Raw genomic sequence first — 22,210 nt, 5'->3', positions numbered from 1 at the left:
TCTCTTATTTTATATACTCTTTGGAAGCTACGTCAAGGAAACGTCACTGATCGTACGATTATAAACTGTAACGCTTTTATTTTTTCGTTTAAATACACTCAACTACCTTATTAATTTATTTTCGTGCAACATGTGCTAAAATTATAAATAATATTCAGTAGTAAGCTACGAATACAAATATGTCTTCATGACCTTTATTCTTAAGATATAATAGGTTTGTATTGAACTGTACAAAAATAAACTTTAGCATTCGTTTGCGTCACAAACAAAAGGATGTATACTATTTTGTTTACCATATTCAGGTAGAGCAAAATGTCGAAGGCAGTGATACTACCAGGATGTAAGGATATTGGACGTATAAAGGAAGAAATATCGCTGTCACCACCGGATAAAAAGGATGGAGCAATTAGTTTGCTCAGTCGACTGTTGCGTTTAGATAATTTGAGTAAACGACACACTCCGGAAAGCCCTACTTCTAATGAGCCTAACACAACATATTATGGAGTCTACATTCCTTGTGAAATTAAAAAAGGTCCAGATGAAGGTATGCTATATTTGTAACTTCTGAATGATCTAAAAAAATTTTTTTCTATATTTTTTCTTAGTGATTTAGTTTTAATTTGTTCTAATTGTTTAAATATGTAAATCTACCTTTGTTATAACAATGAGTAGTCATATTTATTTTTATCATAACTCAAGTACAATCTTATCTTTAAAAAGTAGGTCAAGAAACTTTCTCTATCCATAAGTAAATTGATATACAAATAAACATCAAATCAAAGCATTTAAAATGTTTAGATAAATCATGTTTTTCATGTTTTTTACTCAATAAATCAATTAATATTTCAAAATAAATGTCAACTTTTCTTATAAAAAAACTAAATGGTTCCTTGTAGTTAATTTTAGTAAGTAGATTATTTTCCTTGAGTAAATTCCAAAAAAAATAATTACTATTGGTACTTTACACATTAAAATAGTTTGTATAAGATAACTCTATTCATGAAAAGTTCAAAATAATTAAATTCATAGACTATGTGTTCTTCCAGTCTATATTCTACATCTATGCCAAATTTCTGGAGATACCTTAAAACATCCATCCATTGAAATATTGGCATTTATAAGATAATAATAATATATTATTATTTGGATTACCACTTACAGAAGCTTTACATGTGTATGAAAATAAATCGGAAGCAATGGAGCTGGTTAGAAGATATAAATCTGCAAGGTTTAAGATGTTCAGGAATCACCAGGATGCAGTATCATTTGCATTACGAGGTGCTGAACCAACTGAGACACATGAAGGGAACAATTGTGAGTCACATTTTACTAATAATCTTTAGGAATGGAGGTTGCGAAAGTGAAGGGCAGTTTTGGGTTAGGTTGCATTAGACTTTTGAATTATAGATTGATAGATTTGTTTTATATTTTGTAGATCAATTTCAAACATTAATTTAATTTACTGTATACATGGCTATTTAACCGAAATACCCTAATGCCAAGATCGGTATTACGGTATTTCAGTTGATGCCTATCTAAATCAACGGTGTGAGTTATATTCTTTTATTTTATTATAGTCTGAGTTGTTTATATAGAGTTGTAAAACTTAAGTAACCTCAATAATTAACCAAATTAACTATCTGGTGTCATAAAAGTCACCGAGAAAGTAATTTGTTAGTCACACCCAATTCCATTAGATTATATTAGGGTATGTATGAAGGTCAGCTCGTCAATTTGAATATGGATAGCCTAATTACATTATATTGAATTGTTAATGTTGGTTTTATTATTTAACTAATGAATTAAAAATAAATTTAATTCTAATTGGTCTGAAAAAGATAAAAATGACTGTACAAATTTGATATAGTTATCTCGGCAGACAAAAGCAATGGCTATTAGGACACACTAATATGAATTATTCGTACACTAGTTGACGCCCGTGACTCCATCCGCGCTGAAAGAAAAAAAATGATTAGTAGCTTAAGTGTTCTTCCAGACTATGTGCTACATATATTCCAAATTTCAGCTAGATTCGTTCAGCTATTCTGGAAATACCTTATAATATCCATTTATCTAAACTTTCGCCTTTATAATATTAGTATGATTCTAATCTTAGTTGTAGCTTAAACTTCGATTTTAAAGAGTGAGTTAGTACTAACACTACTAAGTAGTATCTTAATAATACTTGATACTTTGGACCAAAGGCTAAGCCCATTTTATCCAAAGTATCAATAGGGTAGATTCAGGGATTATTGTTTTTAAAATTACTACTTGGGTTTTTACAGCACTTATGGGAGAGAAGCCGTACCCATTCAAAGCTCCATCTCCTCAGGACATGGTGGCTTTACGTAAGGCGATAGAGGCAGGCCTGGCTACTACAGTATGTGATCGTATTTGGGACAATCCGAGATATCTCGTCAGTAGTGGAAATACACCGGCTATTGTACAGGTTAGTTATAATGTTTTACTGCCGTTTACAGTTGGTTTCTGTGACCAAAATCCTGGTATAATGTCCATGGTTACCCATGTCATTACATTTGAAAAAACGGAGATAACAATTTATTTTAAATTGGGATTTTGGTCTCGGAAACCAAAGATTAGTCCTTTAACAAAGACTTGAGTAGTCTTTTATTGTAGATTTCTGATGTTCACACTTATGGACACTTTCTTGATTATTAAAAGATGCTGGAGGTGACAAGGCATGTCATCTTTTTTGTGTTACAATCAACCTTTTTGTAATCAAAGGTGATTTAAGATAAATTTAATAATTAACTGCTTTTTATTTGACTTCCAATAACAAAATAGTTGTTATTACTTATTTCCTCTAGAAACTACTTTGATAATATATATTTTTTGTATTCTTCTAAAATAAACTCCTTAGTATAGTGATACTCATTTAACACATTCAATGCCACAGTGATTTTTATTGCAGGATTGAATATGTTAAAATCTATTTTAACAAAACATTTTCAACAGGAAGGTTCTCGGTATAACGCGCTGCACGTCGCTGCAAAAGCAATGAATGCAGAGATCTGCAATTTGTTGCTGACCACAGTCGGGAATCCTGCTTTTGTGCAGACTTTGTATGGTATGGATGCTGATGCTGGCTCTTGTAAGGTTAGTATACATTCTTAAATTATTTTTACTCTCCCTGTGACTCTGTCTGCGCAGAAAAAAAATAGTCTACGTGTTCTTCCAGACTATTTTCTACATTTATGTCAAATGTCATTAAGATCTGTTGAGCCGTTTTGGTGATACCTTCAAACATCCATTTATCAATACTAGCGGTAGCCCCTGACTCCGTTTGCTCGGAATCTAAAAAAAACATAATTAGTAATCTCCATGTTCTTCTACAGTATGTTCAAAATGTATTCCAAATTTCATTGAGAAAACATTCATCTTTACATCAAACATTCGCATTCATAATATTTGTAAGATATTCTTTAAATAATCATTTTTGGTCTAATGATAGTTATTTTACGATTAAGTAATATTTTCCATACCTTAAATATGTATTATTTATCTATATTTAAGCTATTTTTAGCTAAAACATATTTAGCTATTCTATCTTAGATTTAATTATTATTAATATTATCTATCCTAGATAATAATTAATCTAAATTTGCAGGAGTTCTCGGCGATTCTCGTAGACCGTTACCTGAACACTCCGGATAAAGCTATGAACGAGACACCGCTGCACTTCGCTGCCAAGTTCGGTGCAGAGGCGGTGGTTGATGTGTTAACTTCCTTCCCTCAATGCAATATGAATGCAGTCAATAAATATGGCGAACAACCTAAAGATGTAAGTATTGTATGCATTTTATTATTTATCTGTTATAATTACAATCAGTTAATTTTTTTTTGTTCATTATCGGTTTCCTCCATCCTTAATTGTATCAATACTAGCGGTCGCCGGCGACTTGGTCACCGCATAATTAAAAATAATAAAGCTCAAAGAGTGGACCTATTCCGCACAAATCAGCTATCTTTCAGTGAATATCTGCCCAAATCGGTCTAGCTGATCCGGAAATTACTCGGAATAAACAGCCTTTCGGACAGACATACACACGGACAAATATAAAATAATAACGGTTTTTCGATATCAAACGTCATATGTATAGATACTATGTAATTGTCGATATTACAGATAGTATGCGCACGCGCATCCTCACTGCCGGCGGAGGTGGGGGACAAGATCCGCGGCATGCTGCGTCAGCGGTACTACGTGCCCGTGCTGCATGCTGAGGACGGCAGCAGGGAGCCCACCATCGGCAGACCGTTCTCACCTGGCGTGCCACAAGTCTGTCACACACAACATAGCTGTCGTCTATGTGTTCTTCCAGACTATGTTCTACATATGCCAAATTTCAGCGAGATTCGTGCAGTCGTTCTGGAGATACCTTCTAACAAATATCCATCCATACATTCGCATTTATAATATTAGTAAGATTGCTTTGTTTTTTTTATTAAAGCACAAAATATAAGTGGGACCCCCCAAAAATGATTTAACCCTTTAAGTAACGCTAATGGTACTGCCACAATTTGAGTCCTTTTTATGTGTACGTTGTAGCAAAATAATTTCATATTATAAATAAATAATATTAACTTTGTCCAGGAAATCAACAACGACCCCTTATGCCCCCGGTACGAGATCCGAGCCTTCGCTGGTCCGATGGCATCACGTGATGCAGAGTCCTTCCGCCGCAGGTGGAAGACACCGCCACGAGCTGGCTTCAGACTGGCTGAGATGTCCAAGGGTCTGGAGACTGTTGGCAGGTAGTAACCAGTGAACTTTGACCTCTCATAAAGTACAATATATTTATGAAAAAATTTGAATAGTTTACTAATTATTCCTTTTTTTACTTTTTTAATAGTTTATATTTTATTTTGTATAAAAATATTTATCTATTATGTTAACAGGAGTCTCGCGGAACAAATGAAAGTAAATTGGAAAGAATACTGGCCTTTTTTAGATACATTCACTGATCTGAGAACTAAAGAGGGATTAACATTATTGGAAAACTATTTAAAAAATAAATACGAAATCGCCTGTTCAATAGTTTACAATGATAGTTGCTCGCAATACCATCATACGCCGGATGAACTATCTCTATCCGCGATAAGTTTAAACACCACTCAGAGTCCAGTTAAAGAACCCTTAAGTCCCATCTCAGATTTATGCGCGGCGATGAGAAGTTGCACGATAACATCAGACCGGCCACCATATTGGAAAAGAACGGATCCAATAAGACAAAGACTTTGTCGACAACCGACGTTAAAGGCGACCATAAATGGTGATATAACCCCACCTGTTAATACTGTCAATCAATTACTATGCATAGAAAGGACCTGTCAAGTGTTTGCGAAAAGGATAGCAGATGCACTTGTCTTCTCTCTCACAGCGGAACCTGAGATAGCAAGTGATTCTTTGAAATCCGAAGCGAAGCATCTTCAACATACAATATATACATATATGAACGATGAGAGATTTAAAACTATAAATTTTTCTCTATTACATTCAAGATTAGCACAACTTGTTGTGTTCAAATTAAAACAAAAAACAAAGGAATTAGACGATGTCAACTCTTTAGTGGAATTTTTAGTGAAACTCCGGTGTCCTAATGATGATATCTTCAGTTCTGATGATGAGAGGAAAACGTTCTCATTCAGAAGTCGGATTAAAATATCTCATGTTATTGACGAACATGTGAGATGTTTGTCCAGTTTCATATGTGAGGAGCTGACGGAGACAGATGAGACCAAAGGGCCAGCGGTCTCGGACACAGAGTGCTCAGAAATCTGGTCTCGGGCTAGTAAATGCAGATGCGATTGGAATATAGATATGTTTGAAAGGAATAGTAAGAAAAATGCCTCGTTCAGGAAGAATAGATCAACATTGTCTTCGAGTCCGAAGAGTGAAAGTTTCATACGAAGGTTGATGTTTGATCAGGATATTGGTGAGTGGAATTTTTTTTTGCAAAATTCAATAGTTAAATGTTATAAGTAGACTTAATACTTCTAAGAGATCGTTAACACTTTTTCTAGAAAGAAATAACACTAGAAAAGATAAGGGTTAAATATTAAGACCTCAAGGTCTCAAAATAATTAGGTATAGTCAAATTCAATGGAACTGAGAATTTATTTCTCTATATACTCTAGTCATAGATTCATTAAAAATATTCAAGATTGTATCATTAATTAAAACATAGTAATGTTCCAAAATAAATCCATAGACAATAATTGACATTGTCAACTGTTGACATTTGTAAATATAATTTCTGACATTTCCATTGAATTCAAACGTACATATAATATTACATATATGTCTCATATCAAATATTTTCCAACTTTAATTCCTGTAATTTAATTCTGAGTTACCAAATATTTCATAATAATTTTATATACTTTTTAAACTGATGAATATTTAATGACATTCATCTCGTTAAAGTTGCTCGGTTCTGTTAGAACATATATAAAACCTATTTAAACATAAAATGACATAAAAAAGAAAGAAAAAAACATGACAGCTGGGAACATACAAAACATTGACAGAGGGGCACTAGTGAGCTATCAGTTTAGTGTAACTTGTAACCGCCGGTTTTATATTTTTTCCTTGTCAGTGTATACGTAGTCCGGTGACACAAACATTGTCAGTGTGTGACATAGATAGTATGTAGTGGTAAGATGGTGTTACAGGAGACGGCATGGCGCAGCGCGGCGCGGCTGTCAGCGCGGCGCACAACTCCCCCGCCGGCGACACCCCGCACTGCACCCCGCACTACACGCTGGACGTCGCCAAGTGTCAAGTTGTTGAAGCCGAGGTATACTATACTATACTACCACTCATATATCTTGATACTTTCCTGAAAGTTATACACATTCTAATGAGACTGGGGGAATATAACTTTCTTTATTTCTCTGATGTTGCGAATGTGAGCAATCATCTCGGTGGACCTTATCTTATAAAAAAAAAGCAGCTAAAAATTATGTAAATCATGGTATTAGGTAGGCAGCCAGTCAGTGATAACATTAAAAACCAAAACATTATTAAAGAGTAGTACTGTGCCGACCCTTTAAACCAAACAACTAATTCAATTCTGTGAAAATTGAATATTGTAAGATATTAGTAAGACATTTTGAAATTCATAAATTTAAGTGTAGAATTAATAAAGTCTACAATGTTTTTCCAGATATCAGATGATGATTCAGTGGCGTCATGTCGCTCTGACAGCGAGGAGACGTACCACACAGCATCAGACCACTCTGAAGATGAAGAGGATTCCCTGATGGAAGACGCCAGCGATAGAGCACTCGTAGAACCCTTTATATATGGGTAAATATATTTATCTTATTTATTTAAAAAAAGTAGTAGCCTATGTGTTCATCCAGACTTTGTAATACATATATGTCAAATATCATCAAGATCCGTTCGTCGTAGGTTTCGATATGAATTTAAACAAAATAATTGCAGTGAGGAGCCAACGAAGATGGATCGCTTAGTGTTTGATGCACTCGCGGATGTCGAGGTCTCGGAGGAAGAGTTTCCCAACGTGCATCGCTGGAGACACACAGTCGCCCTCTACACGCCGCAGGAGAGACAAAAGTGAGTACAAAATAGAGAGAGGAAGATGTCTACATCCGTGACTTACTGATAAATCTGTTTTAAAAATTAAAGCTTCAATACAATATTAAAAGCTGTTTATTTCACCAAAGTTTTGTTAATGATAAAATTTACTTTACTAATGACTATAGACCGACAAAGATATCTGAACCGGTGGACAAAAGTTACACTAAATGATGACAGCTCACTAGCGCCCCTCTGTCAACTTAAAAAATATCACATTCTCTTTGTACGGTAGCTTTCAAGTATTTTTATATGTCATTTTCTACTTCGAAGCTAGGCATAACCGGTTCAGGCATTCTTGTTTGAAAAGTAATTTAAATAGAAAGCCATAATATTAGATCTAAAGTTGATCTTTATCACTCTGCGTGTTTCAGATGGGTGCAGTCGGGTGAATGGTGTAACGTCTCGTGCGGTTCGCTGTCCTTGGCGGGCAGTCCGCGCCCCCCACACTCCCCCGCACCATCAACGCCCACCCCAACCACCCCCGGTTCACCTGCTCTCACCCCCGCCCCGGCCTGCAGCACGCCCGGCAAGCAGCGAGGCGATGACGCCAGATCCTTGTCACTGCAGGTATGTGTAAAACCCCATTTTTCAAATTAAAAGGGGTTTAGTGGGGATTTCTGTGCATCCTGTCCTCCGTGGATTAATGGTAGGCAACGCATCTGCAATTGCGTACGTCTACGGGCCACGTCTGCTTCGCTATTTCCGCTATTTCAACTAAACCAATAATTGACCTTGGGGATAGAAAAAATATATTGGCCTTATATATTGTAAACAATCCATTGTTCCATTTCAGGTTTCGAACTGGCTCCGTGTGACAGGACCTAACTCCCCGCGCTGCGCCTCCGCTGCCAAGAACGTGGGACACAACGTCAGCTTTGGCTTCTGACTTACTGTCTACCCTATTTTGTATCACGTAGCCTTGAAGGTACGCTGTGAAAATACTTACGGAAATTCTCATTCACAAACTTGTGTTCATCTAAAGGTAAAATTGTTTGTAATTTCTAATTGATTTTAAAAATGTGATTTGTTAGGAATTGGTTTTTATTAAAATTTAACTTTTATGAAAATAAAGTTTCTTTTTTGAGACTTTATTTTAGATAATATGTATGAAGAATTTAAAATTTGTAGAATCCATTGTCAGTTGCGTTTGTTGCATCGCGTCATTTTGCTAATAGTTGTTCTCATTTCAATTTCTAAGCAACTTTTACAAATTATTTGAATTTAATAAGTATTTCGGTCCGTTAAAGCTTTTGTTTAATAATAACAATTTTTTTTTTACAATAAATGCATACTTTGTAAGTATTTTCTACTAAAATTAGTAATATTTCAAAATGGCTATTAAAAAGTTGCTAAGAAACGTATAAAATTATGCCCAGTTTACATTATATCTAGTTCAGCGATCGATTACTCAAATATCGCTGGATTTCCCCTGGAAAAATGCAAACGTAAACTGGAATGATTCCAGCGCAGCGTCTGTTCGCTGTACTGGAATAATATAAACCGGCCATTACTCAGATCCAAGATGGCGTCTTTTTCATGGCATTTATTTACATATGTACATTTTACTAACATTTCAATATAAGTCTTTATTTCTTTTATGCATGTAAATGGCACAGTTTTAAATGTTTTTAACTTGTACTTTATTTTTATTTAGTCTTTAACATTTCTTTTGATTTTAATGCATGATTGTGTTGCAAATTGTAGCCAAAAAGACCTCTTTTGACAAGTGAGGTGTCATTGGTTATTCCCCGGAGTGTCAATAATGCAATAATGATGACAGTGCGTTCAAATAATAATGATAAACCTACATATTGTGACGTCATAGCTATTAAATCTAAAAATATTTTTTAAAACGATATTAAAGCAATTTTTTTTGCAATCTGTACTTATCGATGACGTCATAGATGGGTACATTTTTATTTGAAACACATAATAATTGTAGTCAGTTGAATTTCTAATGTTTTTATTCAAATAATTGCACCAATGTTCCATATCATAATCTCAATTTATGTTATATTTGTTAAATTTAGACGTTTTATATTATACGCATGTTTATTTTCGGTACGAAAGCTCTGTTACTCTGAATATTGTATATTTTACTTGTACAAAAACGTATAACTACCCTCTTTCTATAAAAAGCAAGGGTAATAAGTTTTTATACATGTATTTTAGCAGGAAACCTACGGTTAGCTTTCATTGTATGCTTTAATATAAAAAAATATAATTTTTTTCATGGAATTTTAATACAATTTAGATTTATTTAAAGGTGCTATGCTAATAAGGGCTGGTTTACCTTAATACAGTTAGCAACTTCAAACGACATAAATTTAAAATTTGACTTATTTTACCCAGTAATGTATATAAGATTTTTTCTAGGTTCAAATGAGATACGGACCAAATATTGAACAGTATATAACTCAATTCCTTTTTTAAAATAGTGATAATGTGTTAGTACAAGTTTTCTGGCAGTGAAAACCCACGTTAATGTAATTTTGGTATTGCAAGTTTAAATATTGAGTTATGCGATTCGTACCGTTTGTTTTTATTTTGCATTTGTAATATATTCCATATTGTGACGATTTCCTTGACAATAACACTGCGTTTAGCATTTATAGTTTAAAATGTCTTGTTAAATTTGCCAAAATGATGAGCGAATACATTAAATGTTTGTACTTTTATATATAAAGATAAAAAATAAATGGTAATGTAAAGAATTATTTTATAAAAAAAATAATATTTTTAATTCACGTAAAAAATTTAGATAAATAAATTATGACTGGAAATTGTTGTTTTTTTTATATCATTTACGGTAGGTTTCTGAGATATAAATTTTAAAACAATATCTCTGTTTTGTCAATGATAATGACAGTGATGACATATAGAGGTTTTAGTATCAGAAACCCACAGTTAATCCCAAAATATTTCATCATCGGAGGTCTTAGCGTGGGATATCGGGGAATTCCCAAGATCAGATCTGCTGTTGTAATTATCTACATCAGCTAAGAACTCATCACCAATATCTTTGATATCGCTATCCGCTACTATTGAGTCGAGTCCATCTTTAGAATCATCCATACAAATATCTCCATTGGATATATCTTTTGCTTCAATATCAAATATAGCGTTTAAAACATCTTTTCTTGTCAAACGAGCCGCTTTCTCTGGTGATTCTTTAGATTTTGATGAACTTTTAATAGAAAATGATGATTTTGATTCTTTATTATTATCAGATAGATCTTTAGGTGTTACTATTATACTGACTGGATTAATATCATCTTGTGAAACTGTTAGTTCACTAGCTATGGAAGTTTCTATGACAACCATTAAATCACCTTCGTCTATTTTAACGTTCGCCGAATCAATATTATCTAATTCTACTTTCAATAATGATTTTTCATCATTTTCAATATCATCTCTACAAGGTATGTTATCATTTGATATTTCATAAATTTGATTATTTAAATTAATTTCATCTAATACGTCGGATTTTTCTAAATCTATTTTTTTAATATCTTTATTAGTTTCATTTATATCTATGACACTCTCGTTTGTTATCTCTTTTTGAATATTTTGAACACGTCTCGGTTTATCATTATGATAAAGTTTTCTGAATTCATTTAAAGGTGTATTTATATAATCTACATTTCGTATAACTTCTGTATCGTCCGCCATTTTATAAGCGATCGGAATCGGTTTAATTTTATTTGCTGTTGTAGTTTTATTACTAAAATACGGTTTCATAATTTCTTTATTTTGATATTCCCTGAAATATTTATCAAAGTCGCTGTGTGAAAAGTCTTTTGTTACTTTAACTTTGACGTCATCATTATCAATTACTTCCTTATTTTTCTCCATTGTACTTAATTGTCCAACTGAAACATAAAATATAAACAGATCAAATATATCTTACTAATATTATAAATGAATGTATGAATGGATAGATTTTAGTATGAAGATATCTCCAAAACGGCTGAACGAATCTTGATGAAATTTGGCATACATATAGAACGTAGTCTGGAAAAACACATAACCTACTACTTATGTTTTATTAATTATGTGCGGACGGAATCGCGGGCGACCACTAGTTAACAATAAGGTGGTAGCAATTTCGCATTTCGTATGATGAGTGTGGTATCGGAGATTTTAGTTCCCTCAATTAACTTCCTACTATCTTATGAAGAAAGGAGGGGAAAGTGATGTTGATTTGACAGAGGTGACGCAGAGGAAGGAGAAATATTCTCTTTCTGTATATCCCCTCTCCTGTCGATAAAGGGAGGCAACGCCTATGATATTGCCGATGTCTATGGACAGCGATCGCTTCACAATTTTGGCGAATTCAGGTGACTGCTTGCTTGTTTGTCATCTTATTATATTGCATTTATATAAAAGGAAATTATAGGATTTTTCAATCAGTTTAGTTTACATTTTGCTGCATTAATATTCATAGTTCATATAAAATTTATGTTATTTACTAACTTACTTAAGTTATGTGAACTTTCTCCTACAACTGGAACACTCTCTTCTGTGAACTTCTCATCTTCTCTTCTCAACTCGTTCCTTCTCCTCTTGAAGTCCATGTAAGACTTCTCTACAGCTTCCGCTTCAATCTCCAATTTCCGTAGCCGCAGTTTTGCTTCACGAAGCATCGAGTTGGGACTTTTCTCTCGCGATGTGTTTGCTTCTTGTTTTTTAATGTCTTTGCTGAAAAATTATATATAATATTGACATATTTTTTTAGTAAATAAAATTATATAAAACTAGTTGTCGCCCTCGATTCCGTCTGCGCGTGATTAATAAATAGTATAATACTCAGAGCTACTGAATATGCATTTAAAATTTCATAAAAATCAGTCAAACCGTTTCTTAGGAGTATGGTAATTATATACGAGACTATTATATATAAAACTAGGTGTCGCCCGCGACTCCGTCCGTGCGGAATTAAGTAAAACTTAATAAGTAGCCTATGTGTTCTTCCAGACTATGTTCTACTTATGTCAAATTTCATCAAGATCCTTTGAACAGTTCCGGATATACCTTCCAACAAACATCCATCCATCCAAACATTCGCAATTTATAATATTAGGAAGATTTTATTAGTAAATAAAATTGCAATTATATAAAAATAAACTCACTTTCTCAACTTCTGTTTGGCTTCACGTAAAACTGATTTTGGACTTTTTTCTCTTTTTTTCCCTTCTATCACAATTTCTGGTGGTTGTTGATCACTGTGAATAAAAAAAATATATTTAACAAAGTTATTATAATTAATCATACATTTATAACTGACTAGCTTTCGCCCGCGACTCCGTCCGCATAGAATAAAAAAAAACATAATTAGTTCCCGGCAATTATTCGATTTTTTTTCAGCTTTTAAATCTTCCCTAGACCTCCAGGAACATTTCAAGACTAAGATAAGGTAAATACGTTCAGCCTTTCTCGAGTTTTAGCAAGACTAACGAACAGCAATTAATTTTATATATATAGAAGATTATTTATATTTAATTCAGTTTACCTGTCCTCTTTATCTTCAGTTAAGACACAAGAGCCTGCTTCTTGCTGCTCTCTTTGTCGCACGTTCATATCTTCTTCATCTAAATTAAAAACAACATTAACTTCATCCAGATATATATAGTCTACTAGCTGTCGCACGCGACTCTGTCCGCGCGGAATTAAAAAAGAAGCTTAATTAGTAGCCTATGTGTTCTTTCAGACTGTGTTTTATATGTATGATAAATTTTATCGATATCCATTCAGTCGTTCTGGAGGTATCTTGGAACATCCATCTATACATCCATCTAAACATCATTCACATTTATAATATTAGTAATATAAATCGAGAGATCATTTTTTTATTATTAAAAGATAACACTGGAGAAATTCGCCAAAGAAAGTTTTCTGGAGGTTTTTTTTTTCGTATCTTTTTTGCTCTGGATTTTATATCGATAGGTTTAACAGTAATACTAAGAGCTTTCTTTTAGTAACTAACTAATGTCTCTGAGTATGCCGTACGCAGTCATAAGAACACTGTTACATATTTTGTTACTTAAGCAAACCCTCAATGTAGATTTTAGTTACTATTTAACGCAGTCACGTGGTCAAGTAATAGCTTATTCAATGTAAAAAATAAAGAAGACTCTGAGACTCTGCAGCATTAGTTGCGTTATATTTGGCTCGTTCACGTACCGACACGTGCTACCGGTCCAAAGGTCTGACATCGACTGACCCCCCCCCCTCTCCGACATGTACTTGTGGCGTGTACGTTCGAGACAAACAACACTACGTTTATGAATACACATCGTCGATTCAGTATTAAAAATCTAAACTGAGGGACTTCCTTAGTGCCCGTTTAACGATTGTATGATACTTAGTATAGCAGTATGTGCATCAATGTACTAGGAGTGTATAAAAGACAAAGAGATGTTACGTTGTGTAGATGAGCCGGGCTGCGGGGCGGGCGGGGCAGGCGGGGTGGTGGGGGGCAGACGCCGAAGTCCCCGCCATTGATTTATCATGTACCTGTAAAATATATTTGTCGAAAATTAATTATTTATCTATCAGTTTTTATACATAAACTAGCGGGCGCCCGCGACTCCGTCCACGCGGAATTGAAAAAAAAGCATATCGAATCAGTAGCCTATGTTTGCTTCCAGACTATGTTCTACATCTTTTCAGCCGTTCTTAAGGTATCAAACAAACATCCATTCATTTTTACATTCACACATATAATATTAATACAAGTTGACATTAGACATTTTTTAAAATCTCAGACCCCCTAAAGTTTTACGACCCCTTACTGTAGCAACTTAGGGGTCAACTCGCCCGGTGAAATACCACGAGCACACAGAAGACAGGCGTCAAGTGGAAGCTATTCCGCGTGCAGTCTGATGAGTGTGCGTCACGGAGGCCTAATTTACTCCTCTTTCCCTTCCTACCCTTTTTCTCATAAGGAAAGGATGGGAAGTGGAAGTGGACTTTACGGATGAGAGGATGCATGGAAAGGGAAAATATTTTCTTTCTGTGCATCCTCTCCTCCGTCGATTAAAGGTAGGTAATTGCGTATGTCTATAGGCAACGATCACTTCGCTATTTCAACGATTTCAGGTGGCCGCTCGCTCGTTTGCCACCTTGTGATATAAAAAAAATAACTCACCGGCGTGTGTCCGCGTGTCTGTCTGCATGTCTGTCTGCGCGCGTGTGGGACAAGGTGCCGAGGAATGGTATGGGGTCAGTGGGCAGCAAGGTTCTCGGCTGTGGGAACACGCTCAGCTCCTCGCCCGCGCCGCGCCGCAGCCCGCACGCACCCCGCACACCGCTCGGGTTCACACTAATACAATATATTTATTTACTACCTATGTCCGCGACTTTGTCTGCATTTACTTCTATTTTTAGGTAGCAATTTTATTATTTAGGCTACTTATTTTACACTTATAGTATATAATGACAAAACATATCAAACTCACAAAACATTCACATAGACCTCACATATTCTTATGCAAACTTTCATCCCTATTGTTATTATGCACCCTTACAACCCCTTTTCACATTAAAAAGCCTATGTCCTTCCCCAGGTTCCAGACTATCTGTTTATCAAATTTCATTTAAATCGGTTTAGTACTTTTTGCGTGAAAGAAGAACATACATACAGACTTACTTTCACATTTATAATATTAGTAAGGAAATAGTAATTTCACAAAATGCCCTTTCCGGGCAATTGGGTATAACAAATTTCTTATATTATAATTAAATACACAAATATATTACACAATAAAAAAAACATAAATAAAAAGTAGCTACATCTATATATTATTATATATATAAAAATCTGTTCGTTAGTCTCGCTATAACTCGAGAACGGCTGAACGAATTTATCTTATCTTGGCCTTGAAATGTTCCTGGAGGTCTAGGGAAGGTTTAAAAGGTGAAAAATATCGAATATTTGTCGTGAACTAATTAAGTTTTTTTATTACGCGCGGACGGAGTCGCGGGCTAAAGCTAGTCAGTTATATATACAGTATGTCCTCAAATTCAAGGATAACGGTAATGGTGTACAGCCAGATCTATCCATCCATCCATACATTAGGATTTATAATATTAGTAAGATCTAACGCAGTACATAGTTACCCTTGTGTCGGAGGCAGGAGTGAAGGCGCAGTACGCGGGCGCGGCGAGCCGAGCCTTGCCGCCACCAGCTCGGCGCGCAGCCGCACTTGCTCGCGAGCAAGCTCGTCGATATGCTCGCGTTGCTGAAATACCTCACACTACTTACTAAATTATATCTACATATCGTGAAGACCAGAGGCATAATTTTAGTTCTATTTCCCTTCCCATCATTTTCTTATAGGAAAGGATGGAGGAAGGGATATACAGGAAGGGGAAATAATCTCTTTCTGTGCATCCCGTCCTCTATCGATCATAGATAGACAACGCATCTGCAATTATGGATGTCTTTGGTCAGCGCTTCGCTATTTCAGCGAAATCGTGTGACCATTCGCTAGTTTGTCATAATATAAAATAAATAAAAACCTGTTCAGCGAATGCTTTAAGACGATCATTCTCATGTCGCAACATAGACTCAAGATGTCTGCCGCGCTCTGCTGCACTTTCTAATAGAGACGAACGACTGCCTTCTGCCATATCTTCTAAATTACTCTGAAAAAAAAACAAGTTAAATTAGGACTACTATTTTTTTATATATATCATAAGGTAGCAAACGAGCGAGCGGTCACCTGAAATCGCTGATATAGCGAAGTGACCGTTGCCCATAGACATACGCAATTGCATATGCGTTGCCTACCTTTCATCGACGGAGGAGAGGATGCACAGAAAGAAAATATTTTCCCTTTCCATGGATCTTCTCATCCGGAAAGTCCACTTCCACTTCCCATCCTTTCCTTATAACAAAAAGGGTGGGAAGGGAAAGAGGACTAAATTAAGCCTCCGGGACGCACACTCATCAGACTGTACTTGGAATAGCTTCCACTTGACGCCTGTCTTCTGTATGGTCGTGGTATTTCACCGGGCGAGCTGGGACAATTCGTGCAAAGATGTTAAAGCGGCCTCTACCACTATTTATATAATAGAAGAAATTGATTATGTTAACGATTAATCCAAACTAAGGTATAAGATTTGAAATTTGTATCTCAATTTTCTGTTGATGATGTGTTCTTCCAGACTACGTTCTATGTATGCCAAATTTCATCAAGATTTGTTCAGCAGTTTTAGAGATATCTTCAAACATACATCTAAACATTCGCATTTATAATATTAGTAAGAAATAAAATGTTACCTGATTGAAATTAACATTTTTTAATTTCTTTAGATCATTAACTAATTGATTTGGTCTCCGTATGTCTTCACTTCTTACAGCACGTTCTATATCTTGTTCATTATTCATTCCCGTATTAATTTCTTTATCAGTCATAACCCCTGTTTCCACTAGACATTTGTTAGAGAAATGTTTCTTCAAACATGATAATTCATCTCTTAATAAATCGTATTGTGAATTCAATTCGTCTCTTTCTTTTATATTGTGTAAACTTATCTTAGTATTGCTGTCGCATATTTCTTTTAACTTCTCCAATTCGCATCTCTCTCTTTCTATCTCATCTCTTTCTATCCTCATAGAGTTTAAGCGTGACTCTAATTGTATCATTTCGTTTGTTATCTGATTTCTCATCTCTTCTCCTCTTTTTCTCAAAGTATGTTCAGCTTCTTTGATTTGATTTTGTAGAATTTCTTCCTAAAATGTACATATTATTATAGCAACAGTTTTTTTTAAAAGAAACAAAGTATAAATTCAATTTTGTGTCAGTCTGTGCTTTGTCTTTTCTATGTATCTGTAATTTGTATGTCATTTTTGTCTATTCATACATTTTTGTATGGTTGCAGCTGTCATTTTTATCTGTCAAAATATTACGTAGCCGTATGATCGTCGTTAGCCAATGATCTAGGCTAAGTCCTAGGATAGGGGGAATACTATACTACAATTTATTCGAGATAATTTTTATATCTATTTTAATTTTTTTTTAATTTTCTAGCAGGAGGGACAACTTATCTTCCCTACCCCAAACCCTCCCCTCTGTCGACTCCCTTATATGTATGTAGTTAACAATATGTAAATATTTGAAAACATATCTCTATCCCTTTCTCTCTTATTCTTAAGTTAGGAGTGTGACCGAATAAAAGATATCTGACCTTGTTGTTCAGTCGTTCAGTCTCCATCTGTACAGTATCCATTGCTACAGACATGTTGGAGTGCTGATCTCGCAAGGCGCGCGCTAAACCCCATAAAAACTTTTTCTTCTCTTGCACATTTGACTCCAACTCAGCTTCACGCGCTTTAAATGATTCTTCCATCTGTAAAACATTATTTTCATAAATCACATGTTATTTTATACTTACTTTAGTACTTAAGTTAGAAAAAATAACGAAGTTCCCGCTACCGATAAACATACGCAATTGTAGATTGCCTTCCTTTAAACGACAGACAGAATAACAATTGGTTTCTAAGATTAAAATCTCTGTATAAAACACATCGCTATCCCTGTCATTAACTTTGAGAAAACAGAGATAACAATATGTTTTAAACAGGAATTTACGTCTCAGAAACTCACGATAACACAGTTTTAGCACTGCTAATGTCACTGCTAAAATTAGGGAAGATTTCTACGGCGAACTTTTTTTGCCTTTGGAGGGGGTTAACATAGTTATGCGAGAATGTAATTCATAGACTTGCCTATCGTCCTATACCTGGGCGATTCCCTATCCTAACATCGGCATTGAACGCACATAAAGGATATATTTTTCTTCTGCGTCCCCTCCCCTGCAAAACACCCTTCCCCTTATAGGACATAAGATAATCTAACTCTCTCTTTTGCCTTACCTCATCATATCTCTTCTGCAGTATAAGAGCGTGATTGGCTAAAGACCTCTTGATCTTCCTCTCTTCTTCCTCACGCACCATCTCCACTTCTGTCTCATACACTGTCCTCAACTGACTGAACATCTAAATAGAAGATTAATAACTCAGTTATCAACTAAAATACAACTAAGTACAATCAAACTTGGATAAGCGAGAGTACAAATGACCGCATTATTTTGTTGGCTTATAGAGATTTCTCTCTAACTCAAATTTCTCGCTTATAGAGGTTTCTCTCTAAACCGAGTGTTCGCGGGCAACAGTTTTCTCACGTAGAGAGGTGTCTTTCTAACCCGAGATTCTCCCTTATCAGCCGGGATACCGGTTCGACTGTATAAATACTACAATTTCACGAGAACTTCAACTACTACTACTATTCAACTGATCAGAGTAATTATTCGATTTATTCGTTACGGAGTCTCACGAAAAATAATCTACAATTTTATAATAATAGACTACAATATACTAGTAAATACAAACATTATTAAATTTTGATAACTAAATATATTTGCAAATGGCAAAATATTAAAACATAGAACCTCTTCGATAATTTCTCTTTCCATAACATCGATATTTTTAATCAAACCCTCATGTTTAAACATATCATTGGACTTTGAGTCCTGGAAACAATAAATATTATATACTTACTTAAAAAAATTCAAGGTCGTATCGTATTTCGTTACACGAGTGAGAAGGAAGATATAAAGTTGTAGAAGAGAAAGAGAGACAGCACATACATTAAAAACAAAGCTATTAAAACACATATATCTTTTCATTACACAAAAGTGGACAATTTTTTTAAGACATTAAATTTTATATATATTATATAGATTATGTACAAATATAAAAACATAATACCTTATATAAAGCTTCTTTTTTGTATTTATATTTCCTTTGTATTCTTGCCATTCTCTGTTTACAGCTGTCACAAAAGGCATAATGTTTGCATATTGTCAATGAATTTGTTTTCTTTCCCGCGCTTTTCATATAACTGTCAACTGACACTTTAGAACTACCCGACATACTGGCTTCTGAAGTATTTACTGAAATTATAACAAAAATCATCATCATCATCAGCTCACTATACATCCCCACTGAGAGGCTCGGAGCCTACCCTAAGTTAGGGGGGACTAGGCCATAGTCAACCACGCTGGCCAAGTGCGGGTTGACTTCACACATATCTTTGAATTTCTTCTCAGATATGTGCAGGTTGCATCACAATGGTTTCCTTTACCGTAAGAACGTCGGATAAATGTACATATGTAAATGGAAAAACACATTGGTACATATCGGGATTCGAACCCAGGACCCGCAGATTCCAAGTCAAGTGCTTGAAACCTGAGCCACCGACGACACTATACAACAAAAATTGATTCAGTCTTTTCAAAGACTACTCAATGCAAACAAACAATCAAACATTTTCTCTTTATATATACATCAACCAGCTCTTGTCCAACTGATGTTAATTAAAGATTTATTCAAAAGATAGTTGCTGCTTGACTTTGTGTTTATGACACAAAGTATCATAGAAGTCTTATGTAATTCAAATAGTAAATAAGACCCCAAAAATAGAAATATATTATACTAGCTCTCGCACTAGACTCTGTCTGCGAAGAATTAAAAGAAAACACTTAATAGGTAGCCTATGTGTTCATCAAGACTATGTTCTACATTTAAACCAAATTTCACCAAGATCCATGCAGCTATTCTAGAGATACCTTCTACCTAACATCCATCCATCCAAACATCACATTTACAATATTAGTATAAGAATTTGTGTAAGAAAAACAAACTTACGGCATTCAAAAGTCTCTGGTTGCTTATGAAACATTGGTAAACATTTGAGAATGCATAGTAACAGTGGATATTTAGCCTCTTCTCTATACATATATACTATATTAGATGCAGTCTCTGAATCACACTTAATACCTGGAAAATAGAAAAAAGATCTCTAAAGAAACATTTAAAAACATGTTTTATATATCTACAATTAGATTAACTAAAACACTGGTTAAATATATATATTTTTTTATATCAAAAGGTGGCAAACGAGCGAGCGGCCACCTGAAATCGCTGAAATAGCGAAGTGACCGTTGCCCGACACGACTTTAATCGACAGAGGAGAGGATGCACAGAAAGAAAATATCTTCACTTTCCATGCATCCTCTCATCGGGATAGTCCACATCCACTTCCCATCCTTTCCTTTTAAAAAAAAGGATGGGAAGGGAAAGAGGACTAAATTAGGCCTCCGGAAAATTATACATTGCCCACACATTGGATATTTATTTTTACTCCCCCATTGTTTAAAAAAAATGCAGTAATAACCATTACAGTTAAATTTACCACAAATTAAACAACCACCATATAATATTATGATAAAATTCTCTATTTATTATATTAATCTTAAATACAACACTTAAATAAAAATATTAATATTCCTTACCTAAATAATTTAAAACACACCAAACATCACTGTCCTTAAATCTCAAATCTTTATAATCATCATCAGTTTTAGTTTGTAAAAGAGAATTAGCCAAATCAAACACCATGTTAGCTAAAGGAATCTCTGATATAAACACTGATAAACTATAAGTAAAGTCCTGAAAAGAAACAGCTTCAAACACTTTTTACTTAATATAGATAATATACTTTTCTAATAAGAACTTTGAACAAGAAAAGATCAACAAAAGCAAGAAAAAGTTTAAAGAGTAATCTTACTAATATTATAAATATGAAAGTTTAAATAGTAGTTTGTGTGAAGGTATCTCCAGAATAGCTTAATGGATCGAATAAATTAATAAATTGGCATACATATAGAACATAGTCTGGAAGAACACATAGGCTACTAATTAAGTGTTTTTAAATCCGCGCAAACGGAATCGCGGGTGATAGCTAGTTTTAAAATACTTTAAAACATTAGTACATTGATATGTTCCAATAGGATTATTTCATTTAACGTTAACTTACCAAACGTAATAAATATTCAGCGACAAGTATATTTAAAGCTTGAAATGTAAGTTCAAGACGCTGAGCAAAATGTTTCTGACACATTGGAGGCTCACCTAAAAAAAGTATTATTGAGCGTTAGGTATTGTTGTATTATTTTAGTTTTCGGTAGATCTCAATTTTAAATTAAATGGACTATCGTAATCCCTACCCTTAATACCCCTAATAAAAGGCATGACTTATGTTGTTGTTATAGATAGCCTTTGACATTTATTAGTTATTTTATATAGACAAACATGTTGTATGCATACCTGTATTAACGTTTTTTAAAACATTAACAATATGTCCACGTAAGTACGCTCGAAGATCACTGAGTACACCATTTTTTTCAAATAGTTCGTATATAAACTTCTGGAAATTTTCGGAAGAATTATCATCCTTTATGTTTACGGTATTTTCACAGTTTTGATCTTTTTGCGAACTATCTTCATCCATTTCTTAATTATCTTATTTTTATTATATTTAAAGTTAATCAAAACGTTGCAAACACTCAAAATTTTCAAGTATAATATTTTTTATACAATAATTTTGAATTTCCCAAACAGATAAAGTTTGACAAATCTTTGTTGACATTTCCGGTTAAAGTTTCATTCAGATACCACGTTTATAACGGTTTTTAACTTATTTTTGAATGAAATTCAATGTCTATAGTGGTGAA

At 34.4% G+C, this 22,210-nt stretch overlaps 2 protein-coding genes across 4 annotated transcripts; one reads left to right on the top strand and one right to left on the bottom strand.

Annotated features, from left to right (window-relative positions):
* Window positions 1–37: 37 nt before the first annotated feature.
* On the top strand, window positions 38–8,677 carry Ankle2 (ankyrin repeat and LEM domain-containing protein 2). Of its 3 annotated transcripts, none has more exons than XM_013316236.1 (14): window positions 38–205; window positions 303–544; window positions 1,162–1,314; window positions 2,286–2,449; window positions 2,977–3,117; window positions 3,629–3,802; window positions 4,148–4,300; window positions 4,616–4,776; window positions 4,921–5,957; window positions 6,685–6,821; window positions 7,191–7,333; window positions 7,472–7,603; window positions 7,999–8,194; window positions 8,421–8,677. In XM_013316236.1, exons 2-14 carry the CDS (start codon window positions 313–315, stop codon window positions 8,511–8,513), a joined length of 2,916 nt encoding a protein of 971 aa, XP_013171690.1. In that variant the 5' UTR covers window positions 38–205; window positions 303–312; the 3' UTR covers window positions 8,514–8,677. The 3 variants fall into 3 exon arrangements, with proteins under 3 accessions (XP_013171690.1, XP_013171692.1, XP_013171689.1); XM_013316238.1 differs by having other exon boundaries at window positions 38–214; window positions 6,697–6,821; XM_013316235.1 differs by having other exon boundaries at window positions 38–214.
* A 1,734-nt stretch (window positions 8,678–10,411) lies between these two features.
* On the bottom strand, window positions 10,412–22,112 carry LOC106120593 (uncharacterized). Its single transcript, XM_013315947.1, has 18 exons — window positions 21,804–22,112; window positions 21,514–21,608; window positions 20,990–21,146; window positions 20,343–20,474; window positions 19,404–19,588; window positions 19,085–19,165; window positions 18,510–18,632; window positions 17,822–17,983; window positions 16,914–17,366; window positions 16,151–16,276; window positions 15,749–15,870; window positions 14,778–14,951; window positions 14,052–14,143; window positions 13,614–13,621; window positions 13,140–13,282; window positions 12,760–12,852; window positions 12,108–12,328; window positions 10,412–11,499 (listed from the first exon to the last, which is right to left on the bottom strand). Exons 1-18 carry the CDS (start codon window positions 21,985–21,987, stop codon window positions 10,535–10,537), a joined length of 3,516 nt encoding a protein of 1,171 aa, XP_013171401.1. The 5' UTR covers window positions 21,988–22,112; the 3' UTR covers window positions 10,412–10,534.
* Between the last annotated feature and the right edge of the window lie 98 nt (window positions 22,113–22,210).

This window comes from Papilio xuthus, unplaced genomic scaffold, assembly GCF_000836235.2.
Source record: "Papilio xuthus unplaced genomic scaffold, Pxut_1.1 DF826949.1, whole genome shotgun sequence".
Lineage (NCBI taxonomy): Eukaryota > Metazoa > Arthropoda > Insecta > Lepidoptera > Papilionidae > Papilio > Papilio xuthus.
Note: the sequence above shows the minus strand (reverse complement) of the source record. Positions and strands in the feature narration are given on the sequence as shown.

Coding starts and splice junctions, on each gene's coding strand:
- Ankle2 (XM_013316236.1), top strand. CDS start 313: ATGTCGAAGGCAGTGATACTACCAGGATGTAAGGATATTGGACGTATA. Junction 3,118..3,628: donor CTGATGCTGGCTCTTGTAAG/GTTAGTATACAT, acceptor CTAAATTTGCAG/GAGTTCTCGGCGATTCTCGT. Junction 7,604..7,998: donor ACGCCGCAGGAGAGACAAAA/GTGAGTACAAAA, acceptor TGCGTGTTTCAG/ATGGGTGCAGTCGGGTGAAT.
- LOC106120593 (XM_013315947.1), bottom strand. CDS start 21,987: ATGGATGAAGATAGTTCGCAAAAAGATCAAAACTGTGAAAATACCGTA. Junction 16,277..16,913: donor AAAATGTTAATTTCAATCAG/GTAACATTTTAT, acceptor TTTTTTTTTCAG/AGTAATTTAGAAGATATGGC. Junction 12,853..13,139: donor ACTGAAGATAAAGAGGACAG/GTAAACTGAATT, acceptor TTTTATTCACAG/TGATCAACAACCACCAGAAA.